General features: G+C 39.4%; 1 protein-coding gene across 1 annotated transcript in view; it reads left to right on the top strand.

Annotated features, from left to right (window-relative positions):
* Nucleotides 1-22,811, top strand: part of Gnai3 (G protein subunit alpha i3) — a 40,096-nt gene that overhangs the window by 3,269 nt on the left and 14,016 nt on the right. The window contains exons 2-3 of the mRNA XM_055618096.1: nucleotides 19,095-19,137; nucleotides 19,249-19,390. Of these exons, the coding sequence (XP_055474071.1) occupies nucleotides 19,095-19,137; nucleotides 19,249-19,390 (185 nt within the window). The remainder of the gene's footprint in view (nucleotides 1-19,094; nucleotides 19,138-19,248; nucleotides 19,391-22,811) is intronic.

Below are 22,811 nucleotides of genomic sequence, written 5' to 3'. Positions count from 1 at the left end.
TTAAGTCAAATTGCTGTTTTTAGAGTTTGCTGTGGTTACAGTTCCCCACTGTATTATGTAACCATTCCCAGCCAGTGTGTACAGGGTGGTGTGTAGGTATGCTATTTGAAATTGTATGTTCAAATTTGAAGTCTTGTTTTGAGACAGGGGCAGCAGGGTAAGCCGCTCAGATTAGCCTAGCACTCAACCTGCCGCAGCCTTCCAGCGTAGAGGATCATGAGTATGTGCACCATACCTAGCTCTGAAATAATTGTATTACTTCAGAATTCAAAGCAGTTGAAAGAGTATTTGGATAGTTTTCATTCTGTAAATTTCTTCGATTTGATACTTCGAAGAGAAAAATTATTTGCAAGGTTTATACTAGTTCATTATTTCTTTTGTGGCTGTAGTGATTAGCAGCATGGACTTTGAATTCAGAATGCTTCAAATTCTAATTTGTGTTTACTTGCTGTAACCTTAGGAAAGTCATTTCCATTTGCTTCAGTTTCTTAACCCCTTCTCCCCTCATCTTGTAATGAAAAAAAAAAAAGTCTCTTCCACCAAAGCCTGCTCTGATATATGTCATGATGTCACAAAAGTTGGGAGGTGCTAGTGTAATCTATAAAGACACTGCTTTTGGATTCAGACAAAAACCAAATTAAGCTTCCACCTCCATCAGCTGGTTGTGAAACCCAGAACAAATCACTTAACCATGTGGATTATATTCACGTATGTAAGTAGGGATGATTCTTCCTGTTTTGTAATATGAAATGACGTAATGTATGCAGAATGCTTAGTGTTAGTGTTTAGATGATAACAATCAGTAAATGGCAACCTCTGTCTGTTGACTGCTTGTGAGGCCTATCATTTTAGTTTCTATTTTTTGAGACTGTTTCAGACACTTGACATTCTTCATGTTAACATGCAAAGATCTTCAATTCATAATCTTGTGCTGATAATTTATATTTTATGGCAAAACCTAAGTTGCATGCAAAGAAGTAGAATATTGCATTTAAATTTTATATTATACAATTGGTTATTCATATTTAATTTTCAAATTACTGGTAGAATGTGATCATTGAAAATAAGATTCTCCTTTGATCCCCCTGTGGGGTGGTAGTCACTGTAGTTTTTGCCACCTCTTTAGAATAAGGCTTATAGAAGCTAAATCTCTAGTGTGGATTTAATCACACCGGGAGAAAAAAGAAAGAACCTGGAATAAAAAGTAGAAATAAGCATTGAAAAAAAATTTAGTAACCTTATTCTTTGTGTCTTTAAAAAAATTATTTTGGAAGCCAGGTGGTGATGGTGCATATCTTTAATCCTAGCACTCAGGAGGCAGAGGCAGGTGGAGCTCTGTGAGTTTGGGGCCAGTCTGGGGACAGCCAGGGCTACGCAGAGAAACTCTGTCTTGAAAAATCAAACAACAACAAAGTTTAGATTGATTTTTTGTGTGTCTGTTTTGCCTGCATCTTTGTAGGTGCACCACCTGTGGACCTCATGCCCACAGAGGCCAGAAAAGAGTTTCAGATTCCCTGGAACGGGAGTTTCTACTGGTAGCCTGGGTGCTGAGGCCTCTGTCGGAGCAACAGGGGCTCTTAAGTGCTGAGCATTGGCCAGTCCCGTCCTGAACCTTTTATAGAGGGTAGGCCTCACTTCGCAGCATGAAAACACTGCACCTTTCTATGTCCCGTCACGGTTTTCTCTGGCTGCAGTTGTAGACAGGGATGAGTATGGAGTAGGTGCTCAGTGCTTAGATTTACAGGGCCTGGGACTTCTCAACTGAGGCTGCAGCGTGCTTTTAAACACAATTTTAGCTGATTCCACTTGGACCATTTATAAAATAGTCTTTAGTTTGGGGTACTTGTTTCTTCTGTTAAGAATGGGTTTTAATGGAGAGATCTGTTTTAGAGGTCAGTGAAACTGAAGCTCTGCTTTTACTGAATTGGCTATGCTCTGTCCCTGTCTTTTTAAAACTTTGTGCTGTTTTTGTGAATACACACACATATATACACATACATATGTATACACATAAACAAACTATATGGTCCTTTAGTCAGGAAGCCTAGGGATTTCTCTGTATTTTTTGTTGTAAACGTAATAAATTCTAAGGGTTTGTAAGGAGCAGGAAACTGTTGGTCCCACTAGGACAAGTAAAGGAGGAGTTTATAGACAAGCCATACTAACGAGGCAGCTTCACAGGTGACATCCAAGGATAGCAGTGCAGTGAATGCGAGTAGGCTGCATCCTCATGCACTGCAACGCCCTCCTCACTGCCCGAGCACAAGTCCACTTACACTGCTTTGCTGGCTAAGTCACTTCTTCATACCATCTTTCCTTGCTTTCCTATAATACTCCTCGCCTCTCACCACACACCAGTCTTCAACTTTGGCTTATTCTGGCACCTTTTCTGGCTCACATATCGCTATACCTGGTAGTTCAGTCTTGCTACATGTATCACAAGCTTCCAGGCTCTCTAACCCAGAAAGCATCAGGTTGGTCTAACCTTGCCAGGTACTCACCATAATCCAGTGTGTTGTGGTGGGCGTGTGGTAGAGTTGATGGAGTATCGTGAGTTTTATAAGGCTGACCTTTTCAAGTGCTAAAGTAGGCCAGGTCCTCTAGTGAAAAGGCATGGCTAAAGAAATAATGATTAATAAATGACAGTGTCTATGCCTAATAGACATTCATATAATCTAAGTTGGACATAGTGGAATGAGGTGGAAATATTAGAGAACCAAGCACATCACTGCTTCAGTGTCTCCTTCATTTGAGTCTGATCCTTCTTAGCATCAAGGTGTCATTTTGTGTGCTTGGCAGATAAGTTTAAATTTACCTGGAGGTAGGGTGTCCTGTTCTCAACACATCTAACTCAGAATAGCCATGTCACCTGGATTTAATTACTTTTAATTAAATTAAACCGTTAAAAACTACAAATGGTTTTTCTCTACCTGACATCTCTGTCTACTGCTTTTAAGAAAGAGTAGGAGGTGAGCTTATGCAAAACTAAGGAAAAAGGTTCAGCTCACTTGTTTGTCACTAAAGCCTTTGCTTACAGGTCTTGTTAAGGAGTAGGTAAAAAACGTTTGACAATGCAAATATAGATGAGTTTTCTGTGCTGTTCTTTTCTTATGGCATCAGGTTTGGCTGAGGTTTTTTCCTCAGGTGAAGCTTCAAGGGACAGGAGGAAAAAGATGCTTCAAATACTCAGGAGTTAGCACATGAATAGTAAAAACCAATTTAAGGTGGTGGTCTTGTATCATAAAGTATCTAGAGCCACGGGCACTGAGTTTGTCCTGGTTATTAAGTTTAAAATGTGTTTTCTAGCAGAATTTAGTGTAATAGTGTTTGTAAATCTCTTACAGCTAGTAACTCGATTCGGAAATGGAGACACCAGTATAATACAGGGCCTAGAGCCTGAACCTTGTGAGGTTGGTTTAATCCCTAAGCTTCATTTTCTCTTCTCTGAACCAGTGAGGCATTGAAATTGGGTCTCAGTAGTCCCTTGCTTGTGAAATTCATATAATTTAACAAGTTACAAAGGGGACTGTTTGTGTTATTTTTCTTATTCAGTTGAAATTAGTTTAACATCACAGAGCTGCTTAGGAAGACAGTTAAAAACTAAAGACATGGTTTATAAACTGCTCACTGTGCAAATGTTCAGCAGAGCACAGAGAAAATAAGCTCTTTTAGTATTTGATTTTCTCTTTGTTGTCTTCATTTTAGTATAGCTCTTGTGTAGGCTCAGGTTGGCATTATCTTTAAGCTTTTATCTATTCAGGTTATCCTGTTACCTGATTAGTGATCAGCTGTATCATTGCTGTAATTCAAACTGTTTGAACTGAATAACACCGTTAGGAACAGGGTTCAGTTGTTCTAGTTTGGATATAGTACTCCCAGTAAGTGAATTTCCTTTTGTTCTTTGGCTGTAACAGAAATAATATAACATCTAAGCAAAGGAGGAGGATGCTTGAAAGTCCACATTTGACCACCTGAAAAATGACTTAGAAGTACATTTTAGGAGGAAGTGGTCTTTAGACCTGAACCTCCTTTGACTTCCATGTTGAATTTAAGGTTAAGAAAGCATGTTGAGCTGGGTGGTGGTGGCACAAGCCCTTAATTCCAGCACTTGGGAGGTAGAAGCAGGTGTATCTCTGTGAGTTCGAGGCCAGCCTGACATACAAAGGGACTTCCAGGACATCTAAAACTGTTACATGGAGAAACCCAGTCTCAAAAAAAACAAAACAAAAGAAACAACAACAACAACAAAAAGAGCATGTCAAGAATTAGTTGAGATAGTTTCATGTTTGCGTTAGTGATACATCACTTTTGCATACTTTGGACATTTTATTACTAAGTTCTGTTTTCAAGTTGACAATTTAAAATTCATATAAAACATTTTTGAAGGACGGTAGTATTTTCCATCTGAGAAAATTCTTTTTGTCTTTTAAAAATATCTGTCTATCTATCTATCTATCTATCTATCTATCTATCTATCTATCTATCTATCTATATTTTAGGTGTGTGAGTGCTTTGTCTACATGTGTATGAGTGTACCACCTGTGTGCACAGTGCCCACAAGAGCAAGAAGAGGGTATTGGACCCGTGGAACTAGAGTTATGGACAGTTGTGAGAAGCCATGTGGGCGGTGGGAACCCAGTTCGAGTCTTCTGCAAGAGAACAATTGCTCTTAAACATGGTGCCCTCTTTCCAATTCCAACAACTTTATCGTTTTTCTGTTTGTTTGGTTTTTGTTTTGTTTTGTTTTGTTTTGTTTTAAGTCACTACAGCCTGATTCCAGCTCAGAAAATTCCTGTTAACTTAAAAGTGGTTCTTTGCCAGGTTTGGTGGTACACACTTTTATCCCATCCCAGCACTTGGGAGGCAGAAGCAGGCAGATATGTTGGGTTCAAGGTCAGCTTGATCTTGGTAGTGAATTCCTGTCCAGCCAAGATTACAAAGAGAAACCTTGTCTCAAGTAGGAGAGGGAAGTAGCTTTCTGATCACTCTCCTTCTTTTTGATGTATTTATTTGTGTGTGTTTGGGGGGGGGGGTATGAGTCTGAGTACCGATGGGTGTGCACACCACAGCACACTTGGAGAAGTCGGAAGGTAACTTGTCGTAGTTGGTTTTCTTCTTCTACACTCTGGTGCCAGAGATGGAACTTGGGTCATCAGGCTTGGCAGCAAGTGCCTTTACCCACTGAGCTAGCTCTCTGGCCCTTGAGATTTTTTTTCTACTTGCTCATATAAATTTCTTGCAGTTGAATCCCAGATGTCTTGCCACAAGTCTGTTTGCCTGTTTAAGCTGTACTCACATCTTTTATTCATCTAGTTTGATATTAATATGGCCATTTAAATCAGGACTATTTAAACCTAGCAAGGTAGCTTGATTTCTGTTGTCTTCTAATTAATCATCCTCTAGTGGTTGCATAGCCTGTTTTTATAATGGGCCAAATAACAAAAAAATTCCCTTTCCAAGTTTGGTATTTGCTTTGTTTTAGTCATGTACTGATGTCAGGGCCTGTGGCGGTGTGTGTGTGGGGGGGTCCTTACACATTCTAAGGCACACATGTGCAGGACTGCTTCAGGAGCCAGTTTTTGCCTTCTATCATGTTTGAAACAGGATTGCTTATTTCTGCTGTTGTGCTACATACTCCAGGCTAGGTGGCCTGTAGGCTTCCATGATTCTCCTTTCTCCACCTTCCGTCTCCCCATAGGAGTGCTGGGAGTAAGATGGGTGCGTGATAGTCTATCCATCTTCTCTGTGGATTCTGGGATTTGAACTAAGATCATCAGAATTGTGTGGCAAACTCTTTTACTAAGTAAGCTGTGAACTTGGTGTCCCTAGTATATTTTTAAAAACAAGTAAGTATATTATGATATGAGCGAGGCTTATCAATGTGATTTTAGAAATCATTAGATTAAAAGTATTTTAAAATCATTAGAGAAAAGCAGGCCATGGTGGTATATGCCTTTAACCCCAGCACTCTGGAGACAAAGGCAGACAGATTGCTGGGAGTTCCAGGCCTAGGCCTAGTCTACGCATATTAAGTTCCAGGACACATAATAGAAACCTGTCTCAAATAATAATGATAATAATAATAATAATTGAGAAGCAGCAGAATGCTTCTCTGTTTAAAGGGTATTTATAATGTGGGGCTGGAGATGGCTTGGTGGTTAAGAGCTGTTCTTCCAGAGAACGTAGGTTTGATTCCCAGTATCCACATGACAGTTAATAACATCTGTAACTCCAGTGCAGGGTATTTGATGCCTTCTTATGAACTCTCTGGGTATTAGACTTGTGCTACACAGATATGCATGCAGACAAAATGCTCACATGCATAAAATAAATAAATGAAAAGAATAATTTTTAAATAAAATATTTTAATAAGCTTTTTATTTTGGATTAATTTTACAGAACAATTGCAAGGATGGTGCAGAGTGCCTGTGTAGTCTTCTGCTAGTTTTCCTTAGTGCTGACTTGCTAAATAATAACCATGATACATTTATAACCACCAGGAAATTAATGCTGTTAAATAAATGTTAACTTTTATACAGTATTTAAATTTTAGGTCTTCCCACTAATGTTCTTTTGCTGGTCTAGGGTCAGTCTAGGATGGTGCATTGTATTTAATTAAGGTTTTATTGAGCTTTCTGCTTTCCAGGATTATACTCTGCAGTGAGAGGCTCATCTATTATTTATGATTATGCATTTTTAGTTGTCTTTCATAGGTTCTCTCCTTCCCTCTTCCCCCTTAAAAGTCCTTTTTTATTTTTCAGACAGTTTATTTAGCCAGGTTTGCCCTTGAACTTGTGATCCTCCTCAGCTTCTCTATGGTGATATGCGTGGAATGTGATTGATAGAAGAATCATGTTTTGAAAGACAGTCTTAGAAGAAATGACATTTGAAGAGGTTTAGGAGCTCCTTTTGATGGTTTGTGGTGCTGGAGATGGAGCCCGTCCGAGGGAGCGTTGTCCACTGAGCTGCCCGCTGCTCTGAGTGTGCACAAATGCTCAGAACACAATTGAGCAGGTAGTGTTGACTGCATGCCTGGTGGAGAACAAGGTGTAGGAGATGGTCTTCCTAGCTGTTCCAGGTGCTGGGATCATGACTATGCACCACCCTGTGTTGCTTTATTTAAAATGTCTCAAATATGAGTATGCACGTGTGTGTGTGTGTATGTGTAAATATTGCACCCATGTGCATTAACTCTGATGGCATCTTCAGAAAAAAGTGAGTAGTAATTGCAATGCAAAGGCTGCCAACATGGGTGATGAGAATCAAATTCTAACCTGCAAAACATTTCAAATTCATTATAGCATTGATGGGATGATGACAGGGAGAATTTGAATGCAGGTGGCATAATGCACTTGTGGAGGTCAGAGGTCAGCTTCTAGGACTTGGTTCTCCTTCTACTTGGGTTTCACAGATCAAACTCAGGTCCGCAGGCTTGCACAGAAGTACTTTTTACCTGCTGCACCATCTTGCTGGTCCCTCATTGAAAATTTTAATAGCTGTCTTAAGCTATATTTTATTCTACACACAAGTGCGTATGTATTTCAGAGTCTAGACACTTTGCGTTGTTCTTACTACTCGGTTTTTTTTTCTGGAGATGCCATCGCAGTTAATACTGTCACAAAAGATTGACTAGAGTAGTAAATGCATTATGAAACCCAGACTTCTTGGAGTTTTGCTGAGCAATTATGGTAAAGGAAATTAAAATAGAAGCCTTTCACTTTGTAGACCCTTACACATTTTGTAATGTCTTACTGTAAATGACTTTAAAGTGTGGTATTTACATTTGATTACATATGCATGTAAAAGTGCTCTGTGCTGCCATCATTATTTGGGAGTCTGAGTTAGGATGTGATACTAACATTTTTAAAATATGTGTTTTATTTAATGAATGAATTTAGCATTGCTACTAGCTTGAAGATAGACCATTTCCCACTATAATAAAGAATTATTTTTATGAATTAAAATGAGATCTTTGGACTGCTGATGCATTACAGTTATTTGTGGCATTTCTATTTCCTTTTATTCCAATAAAAATAGTTTTAAGTCATAGCATATATAAATACCATATAATTTAGCACCAAAATGGTTTTTGTTGCCGTGCTTTCAAAGAAAAAGGAAACTTACTCACCATAGGCCAAAATTAGAACTCTGAGGCAGTCAGAACACACACTGGCTCCTGGGAATCAAGTGACTGATTCCCAAACAGTCTTGGAAAGGTGAGGAACGGAAGCCACAGTCTGCCCTTCTCCAGTTGCCTGCACTCTGCTTATGTTATGCACAGTCTCAGGTGATAACATTTTGATAATATTTGAGGAGCTGAGTGAGCCTCCACTTTTTTTTTTTTTTTTTTTGAAACAAGAGTTTTTCTGTGTAGTCCTGGCTGTCCTGTAACTCTGCTCTGTAGACTTTGTTCAGGCTGGCCTTGAACTTAAAGAGATCTGCCTGCCTCTGCCTCCCAAGTGCTGGGATTAAAGGCATTAAAGGTATGTGTACACCCAGCACCCCTCTTTTCTTTTTTCTTTCTTTTTTTTTTTTTTGTAACCAAAACAATGTTATCCTTAGGTTGGTTGATTTTACTATTTTTTTAAAAATCTACGTGTGTATGTGTGTGTGTGTGTGTATGTGCACGTGTGTCCATCCTTATGTGTCCCAGGCTTGCCTTGAATTTCCCGTGTAGCTGAAGATAACCTTGCACTCCTGATCCTTCACCTTCTAAGCACTGGGATTAGAAATGTGTGCTACCATACCCTGTTTATACAGTGCCAGGGATTAAACTCAGGGCTTTGCCTGCTAGGCAAGCATGATACCAACTACTGATATCCCCAGTCCACTTTATTTTATTAACTTATTTATTTGTTTTCTTTTATTTTATGGTGCTGGTGATCAAACCTAAGACCTTATATGTGCTAAGGAAGTGCTTTACCGGATGAGCTTTGAGTAGTGTTCAGTTTTATGGGTTTTGTAGGATCATATGTATGTGCTTAATAAAAGATGTGAAACTGAATAAACCACATACTGCTGTCTTGAAAGATAGAGAATACAGTACATAGGTGTGCGCGTGTGCCCATACACAGTAAGGAGTACCTGCCTACTCCTAAATCCCCTTTAGGAAAAATCCCTTTTTTTCCTTAGTGGCAGTGTGTTCATGTATATATACAGCGTAAACGCAGGTCTCCTGTGTGAAATACATGAATATGTATTTAAGCCTAGATTCAAAGTGTGAGAGAAAATGTTTTCTATGGTGTTTCCTCTCCCTTCCTACTATCGTGTCTCCTCGCCCCTCTTTAGATCCTTTTCTCATGGTCCCCTTCCTACTTTCATGTCAGTGTACGTAGGTGTATATATGTAAATCTAGATTTTTCTTACGAGGGTGAACATATTTGCCCTTTCGAGTCTGACTTGCTGCATCAACATGGTGATTGCTAGTTCCATTCAATTTTGGCCTGATGTAATTTCATACTCTTTGTGGCTGAATAAAACTTTACTGTGTATTTATGTGCAATGTGTGCACTTTTCTGCATTCGTTCATCTGTCGATTGGCATTTAGGCTGGTTTCATACCTTGGTTCGTGTGAATAGTACAGCAGTAAACATTGATAGGCAAGTATCTCTGTGACATGCTGAGTCAGGTTCCTTTGGTTGTATACACAGGAGTGGTAGAGCTGGATCATGGTAGTTCTATTCTTAGTTGTTTGTGAACCTGCCACACTGATTTCCATAGTAGTTACACCAGTTTACATTCTCACCGGCGTTATATAAGGGCTCCTCTTTCCACACATCTTTACCAGCTTTTTCATTGTTTGTTTTCTTGATGATAGCCATTCTGACCGGAGTGAGATATGAATCTCAATGGAGTATCAATTTGCATGTTCTTCATGGCTAGGGAGACTTTTTAAATATATTTATTGGCTAGTTACATTTCTTTTGAGAACTGTTTGTTTAATTCATTTTCATAGCTAGGTCAGTTTTAGGGCATTTAATTTTTTGTGTTCTTTGTAGATTGTATATATTAATATCCTGTTAGATATACAGGGCAATATTCTCCTATTTTTCATTTTTGCAGTCTTGAGCTACTGGAGTCCTTTCAAGGTCTTTATGCCTGTGTGTTGAGGTGTTGTCCTTATGCTTTCATATAGCAGTTTTGAGAGTTTCAGGTCTTACGTTAAGGCTTTGATCCATTTCTAACTGGTTTTTATACAGGGTGAGAGAGTGGGACCTAGTTGCAGTTTTTTACATGTGGACATCCAGTTTTGTAAGAACCGTTTGTTGGCTGTCTTTTCCAATGTGTGTTTTTGAAATTTAGGTCAAAAGTTAGATGCACAATTAATGTTTTTATAAAATTTTTCTCATAATACCCTTTGAGCCTTTTTGGTGATGGGTAACTTTTAAATAAACAGACACCCATGTTCTCTGCCTTAATTGCAGTTTACTGCCTTGTTTCACACTTAAGATACTCATTCATCCACTGGACAAATACTTGTCAGTTTTCACTGTTCCACATTCTCATGTGCTAGGATTGCAGTGGATGGACAGATTGACAGCAGTTTATTCCATTGGAACAAAGTAGCTGTGTGCAAAAGGAGCCCAGAGAGAAGATTAGAAGGAAGCGAGGCAAGCACTGAGTCCAAATTTACAGTCATTTTGGTTATGGGATGAGAGCTGAAAGCATAGGCAGGAGTGGGTGTGTGGCTGAGTGAAGATAGCAGAGGAGTGGGAATTTCTCTGTTCACTGCCCACATTGAAAATTCCGTCCACTGCAAGTGGCATTTACAAAATGTGACTGGGCAACCACCAGATATCATAGCTGCTTAAATCAGTTACCCCACAGCTAATTGCTCAGTGCCTCCTCTGTCCTAGATTGTACTCTGGGTTTGGAGGAGTGGGCCACAGAAAGAAGGCACTGTTAGGGCTGCTAGAGGTCTGAATGATAACAAACTCAAGTGCTTAAATATTTTGACCAAGTAGTAGTGTTACAGTCCTGTAGGGCCAGGTTAGGCCTGGTTAGGATGTTTTTAAGGGAGAAGTACACAAGCATTGAAGAGTTTTCAGGTTATGCTGAAAAGAGTTTCGTAACTATATTAATCAAAACCAGTTATGAGATTATGACAAGCCAGATGAGGAATGAGGAAGGCAGCCAGATACATACTTTAAAGCAGCAGGGCAGGCAGAGGTAAATGACCTGAGTGGTGAGAGGAGCATCCTGAGTTATTTTCAGACATTACCTGATGGATCGATGCTGACCTGGAGGAACCTTTGGCAGCCACCATAGGAGTGGTTGCTGTGTGTGGGAGAAATCAAAGCTGGCCTCAGTGAGGACTGAAGATTACCTTCAATAGATGTTTCGGGATGCTTACACACACACAGGCTTGGCATGCTTAAAGGCTAGAAGACTGGGTGAGAAATGAAACTTTTTGTGCTGTAGACCAAGGAAACTTTCTAACTTCACAAGGAAACTCTAATGGCTCCTACGGGACCAGAATCCCTGAACTGAATTGAATGTGAAGCTTCGATGTACAGGAGTTCCAGGCATGCAGCATACATTAATTAAATGGAAATGAAGAACAATTTTAATTTGTGCAGAGATGTTTTTCCTTCTGTAATTCCTGACCTTTTGTTTTAGGTTTTATTTTTAAAAAAAGATTTATTTTTATGTGTGTGTTTGTTTTGCCGGCATAGGTGTATCGTGTTCATACAAAGCTTGAAGGCCAGAAGATGGTATCCTCTGGGACTGGAGTATGGACAGCTGTGAGCCATGATGTGGGTGCTGCCAGTTAAATCTGTGCTCTCTGGAAAGGCAGCCTGTCCTCTTAACCACTGAGCCGTCCCTCCAGCCCACATTTTATTGCATCTCAATTAATTAATTGTGTGTGTGTGCGCGCACATGTGGAAGTTAGAGGAACCAAACATGGGTCCTTTGCACAGACAGCATGTGCTCATAATCACTGAGCAGTCTCTCCAGCCTGCTCTTCTTTGGATGAGTTAAGCAATTCCAGCCCAATACCTGAGCCACTGAGGTAGGAGGATCATGAATTGAAATCTGAACTACATTTTGAGATTCTGTCTTTTTTTTTTTTTTTTTTTTTTTTTTAGCACAACAACCGGATTTTGTAATAAGTATAATATATTGGAAAACATTTTATGTGAAATATTTTTAACCTTGATCATATTATTGGAAAAGAAATGGTGAGGTGGGGTAGAGGAGTGGAGGGTAAGCCTGAGAGATTGCTCAGCCTTAAGAGCATTTACTGCTTTTTTGAGGGTGGGGGGAAGCAGGGTTCAAGACGGCATTTCTCTGTATAGACTTGGGTCTCCTGGAATTCATCCTGAAGATCAGGCTGGCTTTGAACTCACAGAGATCCACCTGCTGGGATTACAGGCATCTGCCGCCACCACCTGGCTCTGTTTATTGCTTCTTATGGTCTCGTTCTCAGCACTCATATGGAGTGACTTCCAGTCACTTGTAACCATAGTTCTATAGGCCTTAAGTCCTCTCCTGGTCTCAGGGTATCTGTGTGCATGTACATATAACATGCCCTGTACAGACATGTGTGTACATGGATAAATTTTAAACAAATGAATCATGGGGCCAACATGATGGTGCTTGTTGCCAACTTGATGATCAGAGTTTGATGCCCACCACATAGTAGGAGAGAATCTGTGGAAGCAATAGGCATCCTCATTAGAAGTAGCGGGTTGTGCTCTTTTGAGCTTTAGTTGTAGGGATGCATAATTCACCTCCTTTCTTCCCTGCCTTCTCTATGCTGCCACCTCATCTCCCATTTCATCCTAACAATAGCAGTGTAAACTTGATAGAGTACCTTCAAGCATGAATATAGGAGTTGGCATGTCAGACAACTCTTACTGTCTTATAGTGATGCTTCCCACTGTTTGATAATAGATTAGTATCCATATTACGGTAGCTGTTCTGAATTGTTGAGTTGTTACGATATGGTTTGATTTGAGTTCTGTATTAGACTCAGAGATTAGTTATCTTGGAGTATAACTGTAGAGCACATTTAGGCCTAATTTCTTTATGTTTTATAGATAAGGAGGCAGGCACTACAATCAGGTAGTTACCCAAGGTCACATAGCTGGACACGGCCTAGTAGCACTAAAATTTACTGTTCCATTGAGTTTATTATGATACGATGTCACCAGCTGGAAAATTAGGCAAGAAAGAATCAGATTTATTTGTTGGTCAAGCTTTCTTTTTGGTGTTTGGGGCAGAGGTCTGTCTTTACTTATATATTGCAGTAGGTCTGTGAAGAGAGAGTTTCAGTCTGGTACTACTAGGTTATTCACAAGTGGTGTCATCCTGGGACTCAGCTGCCCAAACTCTGCTCTAGTTATAACATAGAGTTTCTAGAAATGTCAAGATTTCTCTATAGAAACAGGTATAGGAAAATGTGTCTCCCGTGCCACCGGAATGCCTGCTGACATAGAGTAGACATGTGGGAACGCCTGGAGAAAAATGCCTGAGGCCAAGATTGGTGAAGTGTGAGAACAGAGATAGCAGACAGGGCCACAGATATACCCAAGGAAGAGAGGTTTGTGTTCCCTAAGGTGGGGCAGAGAATGACTAATGCCCTGATGCAGTTTACTGTAGTTTAAGGTTTACAAGTTTCTTTTTGTTTTATTTTAAATGTGTGTGACTCTAGATGCCTCTAGAGTTTTATTACTTTGAAACAACTTCTAATACAGCTGCCATTTCTGTAGGAATTTACACCAACATCAGAATCAGTCGTTTTTAGGAAGTAAAGTCCTTTGAGGCCTAACATCACTTGATGTTGTTTTCAGCAGTGAGGACATTTTTACACACAGTAGCTGGCTGTCAGTCACTAAACATTGCTGCAGACAAGGCACTCTCCAAAACATTTTTTTCTTGACCCCATTTTACACCTTGCTTCGTGGCGTACAGGTAGAAAAGAACATAATAATAGACTTGAGATCTTCTTTGGACTGGCTTTAGTTGGATGAAAGGAAGAGAGATAGCATGAGTAACCTTTCCAGGCTTTTCTCCTTTAAAACCACCCCTCCCCCAAGGCTGCCATCCTTATTGTCTACAGGGTCATCTTCAGCTCCTCCTACCCCAAGCTGTAGTTTTTAGCTATTCCAGTCCTTATATTGTATTATCCCCAGTAGATTGAAGATAGGCAAGTAAATGTACCTTTTAACATACTGATTTTTGAAGTAATGTAAGGAAAAAAAAAAAGATGTAGGAAAAATTAGGAAGTCCAAAATCCACATATTTAATCAGGGAGGGAAGTACAAGTTATGAATATGATGGATGAAGCCTAAGAGCCAGGTGTTACGGAAGAGAGTTGCTGCTTGAGTAATGTATCGAAGAGGTAAAACTGGATGGAGTCCAGACCTCAAGAGGAAAGAGCCATTGAAGGTCATTGAAGAATTTGGAGAGTCGTTAGGCTAATAATTTGTAAAATACTGCTGTTAGGAAATGATGAACACCAGAAGCTTTGAACTGGAAGTTAAAGAAAATTACAGCAGTAATATAATAGGCACAGTGTTAGGTGTGTGAAGAGTCCAAGAGGTTAAGTAATTTGAGAAATACTTAAGGAGAGAGAAAATTGTGTTCCGGCTTGGTAAGCTTATTGTGTTGGCTAGTTTTATGCCTGCTTGGCACAAGGTAGAGCTGTTGGGAAGAGGAACTCTCAGTTGAGAAAATACCTCCATAAGATCCAGCTGTAGGCAAGCCTGTAGGGCATTTTCTTAATAGTGATCATGGGGAGGGTTCAACCCATTGTGGGTGGTGCCATCCCTGGGCTGGTAGTCCTGAGTTCTATAAGAAAGGAAGCTGAGCAAACCATGAGAAGCAGGCCAGTAAGCAGCCTTCCTCTGTGGCCTCTGCATCAGCTCCTGCCTCAGGTTCATGCCCTGTTTGAATTCCTGTCCTGACTTCCCTTAGTGACAGGATTTGAGATTTGAGAGATGTAGGATAAAATAAAGTCTTTCCTTCCCAAGGTGCTTTTGGTCAGGATGTTTTATCACAGCAATAGAAACCCCTAACAGAGACATCTAGAATAGTGAATGGATTCCAAGTGGACTCTTAGATTTCAGAATGTACTTAGAAGATGGGTAAAATAGTGGCACTTTTCATGAGAATCTACAAGTTGAATAGGCCAATGCCTTGTGATACAAAATGTGCTTCACTCTTTATATATTCCAAATGCCTAGTAACACGCACTAAAAACAAATTCTGTAGGCAGTTAAGAGGTGCCTTCATTTATGAGATGGACTTGAACACCTAATAAAAGGGGAGAAACACACAGAGTAATAATAAAAGGAAGGGCAAACAGACATTTTCTTTTTCTTCTTTTTGCCATTCAGGGGGTAGAACCAGACCTTGCATATACTAAGCAAGTGTTCTGCTGAACTGTATTCCCAGCTCCCAAAACGACATTATCTGGGGAACCTTTAGAAAAACGAGAGAGGTAGAACAGCATAGAGTTGTGCGAGAGTGTGTGTGTATATGTGTGTGTGTGTGTGTGTGAGATAACACTTTCACAGAGTATAAGTTAATGAGATGGGTAGAAATTAGTGGTGAGATTAAGAGATTTATTTATAATGGCTTTCAAAATAGTCTGACATGAGCAGTAGGAATACCATCTTCAATACTGAAAGGAGAGCATTCAGTACTTCAATACACTGTTACTCATATGGGATGGTCTAGGAATTCTGAATTTTTGTTGTTGTTTTGTTTTGGGAGGAATTCTGAATTTAACAACTTAAAAACAGCATGTGGGGCGGGAGAGATGACTCAGAGGTTAAGAGCACTGGCTGCTCTTCCAGAGGTCCTGAGTTCAATTCCCAGCAACTCCCTATAATAAGATCCAGTACATGCAGACAGAACATTGTATACATAATTGAATAAATAAATCTAAAACAAACAAACAAACAAAACAGCATGCATTTCTGTTGTCTTCCCCAGAGATGAAAAACTTTTCTAGGTATGAATAGTAGAATAAATATTTTTGACAGTGTCAGAAGAAAGACGCTTCGAGGCTTGAATATTAACTACGTAGTACTGCCCAGTTACCAGCCCTGTAGTAAGAAGAGAAATAAAGTCATATATACAAATACTTCTTGATTCTGCAAGAATGTAGAATCTTGAATTTTTTTATATTCAGATGTTGTTTTAACTTCAATTTTTTGTTGATAAAATTGAGAAATATTTCATGAATTATTATACTTATTAAAGGCACATTTGTTCAATATTTATTTGATTAAATATTTGACTAATTGATATCAGGCCCAGTTGAGGCCCCTGAGAACACTGGGAAGAACAGCTTGGCAAAGCTTTTGTTTAAGTGGGGAGATGAGAAAAGTAAGTGTTGTGAAGATATGTGCTGTGAAAAATGTGACACTGTGTGGAGTGGGAGTTAGTCAGGTAACTTCATTAGGAATTGTTCTGAGGGAACAGAAATGTAAGTGAAGAAGAAAAAATGGCAAAAAAATATTTCAAAGGGAAGAGCAAATGTGAAAACTCTGAGTCAGAATCTGGCGCAGTGAGAACCAGTTTTGCATGTTAGAGGAAACACTCAAAAAAGCTGGTCTGACAAGATCATTGAGGATAGAGTGGAGGCAGACAAGAAATGAGGATGAGGAGGTAGGCAGGGACCAGAGTATATTGGACCTTATGGCCCACACAGTATAATTTGGATTTATAATTATAAGTGGAAGATGAAGCTACTGTAGTCAGTGTTGTGACATGATCCAGACAGGCGTGTTGTACACTTGTGATTCTAGCCATTGGGCTATTGGGTAGCAGAAAGAAAAGAATCCTTCTAAGTTCAAGGGCAGCCTGATATACATACAATTCTTAGACTGCCAGGGCTACATAGCTAGATCCTAACTTAAAAAAAAATTTTTTTTTTAATTATAGAAGCTTTGCTGTGAATTAGGCAGGCTGTGGTTTCTAGTGTATAAGGACCAAACTGTAAGATTATATCTGTAATTTTAAAACTGAATTCTACTAATATTTAACATGTATTAGCACTTGAACCCCCTGTCCATCTGTCCCTTCTATGTTACTTGCCAGTTTCAACCTTAACAAGTTAGTTAGATGTTAATAGCATTTGCTGGGAGGAGAGACTGAGGGAAGAGCAGGTTTGTTTGGGATGGAAGTGGGAATGAATAAATGTCAATGTTGAGCATTAAGTTTGAGGTGTTCAGTGGATACCTGCTGTGATGTAGAAGGTAGGAGATGAGTTTGAAGTCAGCATTGGAAAGCAAGATTGGAGGTCTAAGTTTGGGAATCTAGCATATGCCAGCTCTGAAGTGAAAGAATGGAGATTTCAATTTTGCCACCTGCTGTATAACTGTACAAATTTCTGGCCTTTCTGCTTCATGTATCTCAGTATAAAAGGAGGGTAATAGTGTCTACCTCACAGAGGTGTAAGGGTTAGATGAGTTCATATTATCAAGGTACATAGAGCATCCTGATACATGTTTCTCATTGGAGGTTAACTTGTATTCATTAATAATACTTTAAATCATCAAGTTAGGTTAAGTTAGAAAATAAGTATAGGGTTGGAGAGATGGCTCAGTGGTTAAGAACACTGGTTGTTCTTCCAGAGGTCTTGAGTTCAATTCCCAGAACCCATGTGTTGGCTCACAACCATCTATAATGGAATCCAGTGCCCTCTTCTGTCATGTAGAAGTATAGGAAGACAGAACACTCATATACGTACATGAATACATCTTGAAACAAAAATAAGTGTAGAGAAAAAGACAGTCATCTTTGAAAAAGCAGTCTTGAAAGGCAGAGTAAGGTCTAGGGATGACCACTGAGCTTGTCAAAGTGCAAGTGTTCTCATTGGAGAACAGGAGATATAGTTTCATTATAGTAGTGGGGATGAATTAGAAGTACTTAATTAGAGATTGTAAGTATAGATGACAGGCTAGGGAAATTTTGCTATAAAGAGACACAAAGAGGGGTGGCCAAGATAGCCCAGTAGGTAGAGTTGCTTGCTTTTAAGTCTGAAAACCTGAGTTGATCCCTGGGCTGCTCATGTGGAAGGAGAAAACCAACTCCTATACGTTGCCCTCTGACCTCCACACATGTGCATGTGTGTTGACACTCTCTCCTAATCCCACAAAAGAATAAACATAATAGATGTTTTAAAAAGACTCATGGGGAAAATGGAATAATAGCTAGAGAAATGTGTGTGCGTGTGTGTGTAAAGATGGTAGTGCAACAGTTTGTATGCTAAGACTGATCCAGTAAGGAGAGAAAAATGGTGATAGTTTAGTGGTGTTAAAATTACAACAGCCACAAGTCAGGGTGAAAAGAAGGAGATAAGTACATAATCAGAGCAGTAAGGACATTGAAGAGACAGCTTGTCCATTGTGAAGTTAGAGAATATTAATGGAGATTCAGGTAAATAGTGGATTTGGTTATGGGAAAATGAGGTAATGTTCTCTGATTAGCTTATTTTTCCTAAAAAGAAGCAGCAGGATTGTCATTTGTCAGAAGTAGCATTTGAGGTGGTAACGCTGCAAGAGCCATTTTGGAAGATGGAAGACTTATTGACCAGGGAAGTCTAGCAGGAAGACTGTGAAGAGCTGGAAGTTTATTTGACCTTTGGTCTTTAGCTTAAGTGATTCTAGTGTCTAAACATTTGTCTAAATAGGGCCGTGTAGTCCTCTCCCACAAGAGGAGTCGTATCATGAAAGGCAGTGTAGGTTCTGCTGGTGTTGGGACCTTTTCTAGCCCTATTGCTTCTGGGACATTACTCAGGTCCATGGGCAGGTCACAGAATTAATAACTATGAATAGGCTATTGGCCACAAATTCATGATTGCATTTTTGCCTGTGTTCATTGAATATATCATGGTTTATGATGTTACTAAAAATGTTTGTGTTGCTATCTTTGTGTAATGTCTCTTTTGCACAAATGATACCAATTAAAAAAAAAAAAAAAAGCAAAATGTTCTAATTAAAGTTCAGTTTTTCCCGATAGAAGTGAAAGCTCACCAAAATTTCTGTAGGACCTGTATTTTCCATTACTAGTCACATTATTCCATATCTTTGTTTGCTTACAAAGAAATTCAGAATCTACTTTTGTTTGCTTTTCAGGTGCTGGAGAATCTGGTAAAAGTACCATCGTGAAACAGATGAAGTAAGTTCACAAAGGGCCTTCTAAGACTAGATTTCTTCCTCTTCATAAAAAGTTCATAATGTTTTCCTTTTCTGTTGACGGTATTGATTTGTGGTTTGCTTTTTTTTGAAGAATCATTCATGAGGATGGCTATTCAGAAGACGAGTGTAAACAGTATAAAGTAGTTGTCTACAGCAACACCATTCAGTCCATCATTGCAATCATAAGAGCCATGGGACGCCTGAAGATTGACTTTGGGGAAGCTGCCAGAGCAGTAAGTACTTCTCATTTCCTCTTCGCTTGCTGCTCTTCAGTAGATGCAGTTAAGCCAAATTTGCGTCATGTTTTAGGGAACAAGAAGATACGATGGTGCAAAATATTTTTGAAGTGTTAGCTATGTGACTCAGACAGTGAGTTAACACTGCAGGCAGAGCCCTGGAAGTGGGATTCTGTGGATACACTGTGTGATGGCTCTATTCAGTTGCTTCCTTTGCTGCATCATTGACTTACATTTTATAGCAGTTGATGGTAGTAAATGTATATTCTCAAAAACAGAGCTTTCGGAGTAAGCTTTCAGAGGGAAGAACAGTTTCCCAGAATAAATTCTGTAAGGACTTAAACACAAATGCCCCAATTTTAGAGTTGATTTTGGGTGTTCATAAATATCATTATCTTCCATTGAACTCTGGGTTATAGAATTGGGTTATTACATACTCTGATGTAACTCTTTAATGTTTTACACACATCAGAACTTAAAAGTCAGTTAGTAATAATACTTAGTACATTTGAGGGCAGTTTATGAAGAAGGATATTTGATGCCAGTGGAGAAAGGGCCAAAATGAAGACAGTAGACCTTTTGTGTTATCACCAACTCAGTTTCAAGAAAGTACTAGAGAAGTGCAGAGTACATTAAAGGATGTCAGCCATGTTCCATGGCACCACACTTAAGTGCCATGGGAAAATAAATGGAAGTGACCTGGGGGCTTTGCCTGGAAAGACAAAAACCTTACGCTTGTGAGTAGCCTCGGGACTCTTACCGGCTGCTGAGTTTATCAAATGCAAGCTAATACTGATAAGTGGGAAGTTGAAGAGGAACACACTGAAAGCTGTCATGGCTTTGATTTATTCTTGAGTAGGATATATCTTTGAGGTGAAATAAGGGACCAGGACCTAGTTAAGAGCTATGGGAGAAAAGAATAGCAAAGTAGAAGGGGAGGGAAATAAGTACGTGACTTTTGTCATCTTAGGACATAGTTTAGGGCCTCCTCTTCCCTCCTGGGGACTGTACTCAGCGCTGCAGCAGCACTGGGTGAGTAAGTGAGCAGATCTAGCCCAGAGGCTGTTTTCTGCCCTATCTTTTCTTTCTCTATCTTCAATTTTTTTTAATTTTAATTGTGTGTGTGTGTGTGTGTGTGTGTGCGCGCGCGCGCGCGTGCATGCGTGCATGCGCATATGTGTGGGGATCCCCTTGGAGGCCAGAGGGCTTTGATTTTTCTGGAGCTGGAATTGTAGGCATTTGCAAGCTACTTTATGTGTATGCTGAAAATCACACTCTGGTCCTCTACAAGAGAAGAATATGCTCTTGACTACTAAGCCAACTCTTTAGACCCCATTTTTGGGTTTTAAGAGACAGTGTCTTACATTGTAGTCCAGTCTGGATTTGAACACACAGTAGTCTCGCTACAGAGGCTAGTTTTCTATTCTTAGGGAAATTTGATAATTCAAGTAAAGTCAAGTTTTTATTCATATTTTAGTTTCTTTCCATTTGTCTCTCATTGACTTTTCTTCTTTGTACTAGAATTCTCCCGTGTTCTTTCCTTCATGTCATCTAACTACTTCTCTGAATACTCTTTGTATTTTATAATTGGTTGGTAATACTGTATTTATTTGTTTATTTTTCTTCTCTCTGTTGACTTTTCTCCTGTTATTTATTCCTCTTAGTTTCTCAGATGCCTGCCTTTTGCCTCCTTGCTTCTTTCCCATCCTCTGTTTCTCTTGACCATTCCTTTTTGTTTCATTCACTTTATCAAATGTCATTGGGTGCTGGAGAGATAGCTCAGTTAGTAACGTACTTGCTCTGTGAGACAACCTGCGTTTGATCTCCAAAACTCACAAAGAAGCCAGGTACAGAGATACAGAGGCAGGAGGATCAGTGAGCCACAGGCCACAGAGAGACCCTGCTCAAACAAACAAACAGGGCAGATGGCGCCTTAGCAACAGTGCCTGAGATTGTTCTGTGCTTCACACACATGCTCATGTGCACGCACAAGCACAGCTGTTATCACTGATACTCCTGTGTCACTTAATGGACCTGATGTTCTTAATTCCTCTCAGGGCTCATGAGTCATCTAGCCCTACAGCGTCCACTTAACCTGATGGACAGTCCTTTAAAGTTTTAGACGTTTACAGTTTCTCTTTTTCTCTTATAGTTAAGGGTTTATATTTGTATTTTTCTTTCCATTCCTCTAATTTGTAATGATGTTAAGAGAATGAAAAGAAAAGAAGAGAGCCTATGGGATAGTTTTCTTTTGTTACCTGCTTAAGGGTTGAAGTGTGAAGCTGGTTGTAAAGAGGGGACTCTGTAAGCCTTTGGAGAAGGGTTTACTGTGAGGAAGCTAAAGTGGGCTGGTGAGCAATTAAGTGTGAAGGGGGAAATATTTCCCTAAGAACTCTCAGAATCAGGATAGCCCCAATATGTAGTAATGACCCTCTGTATTTTGAAGTTTCTAAAATTTGAGTAAAAAAACAAAACAAAAAAAACACAGGGCTAGAGAGATGGCTCAGAGGTTTAAAGCACTACCTGCTCTTCCAGAGGTCCTAAGTCAGTTCACATGGTGGCTCACAACTGTCTATAATGACATCTTACACCCTCTTCTGGTGTGCAGGCATGCATGCAGGCAAGACACTGTATACATGATAAATAAATAAATCTTGAAGAAAAAAAAACAAAACAAAATAAAACACAAGCCAGGGATGGTAGCCTATGCCTGTGATCCTAGCACTCTGGGAGGCAGAGGCAGGCAGATCTCTGTGTGTTTGAGGCCAGCCTGGCGTACAAAAAATGAGGCCAGGAGAGCCAAGGCTACATAAAGAAATCCTGTCTCAAAAAAACAAAAAAGAAAGAAAAAAAAAAAAAAAAAAAACAATACAGGTGCTTAATTATATGTTTGGTTTTTTTTTTTTCCCCTCCTCCCCACCCTCCGAGACAAGGTTTCTCTGTGTATACTTGGCTGTCCTGGACTTGCTTTGTAAACCAGAGATCTGCCTGCCTCTGCCTCCACAAGTGCTGGGACTACAGGTGTGTACCACCAAGCCTGGCTATGCTTAATTATTTGTCAAATTTCAGGACCTGTGTAGTTTTAAAATATTAGATAAAGCAGTATACTACACATGGAAAAAGTCTTATTTGTTGTTTAGTGTACTTGACAATTGGTACAATGCTTAAACATTTCTCAGTCTTCTGCTTTTTTATTTAAAATTATTATTACTATTATTTTTTAAGGTTTATTTATTATTTATACAACATTCTGCCTGCATACCAGATCTTATTATAGATGGTTATGAACCACCATATGGTTGCTGGGAATTGAACTCAGGACCTTTGGAAGAACAGTGAGTGTTCTTAACCTCTGAGCCATCTCTCCAGCCATTATTATTATTATTATTATTATTATTATTATTATTATTATTATTAT

This window comes from Psammomys obesus, unplaced genomic scaffold (assembly GCF_907164565.1).
Source record: "Psammomys obesus unplaced genomic scaffold, mPsaObe1.curated_primary_1811, whole genome shotgun sequence".
NCBI lineage: Eukaryota > Metazoa > Chordata > Mammalia > Rodentia > Muridae > Psammomys > Psammomys obesus.
The sequence above is the reverse complement of the archived record's forward strand: the minus strand, read 5'-3'. Positions and strand labels throughout refer to the sequence as shown.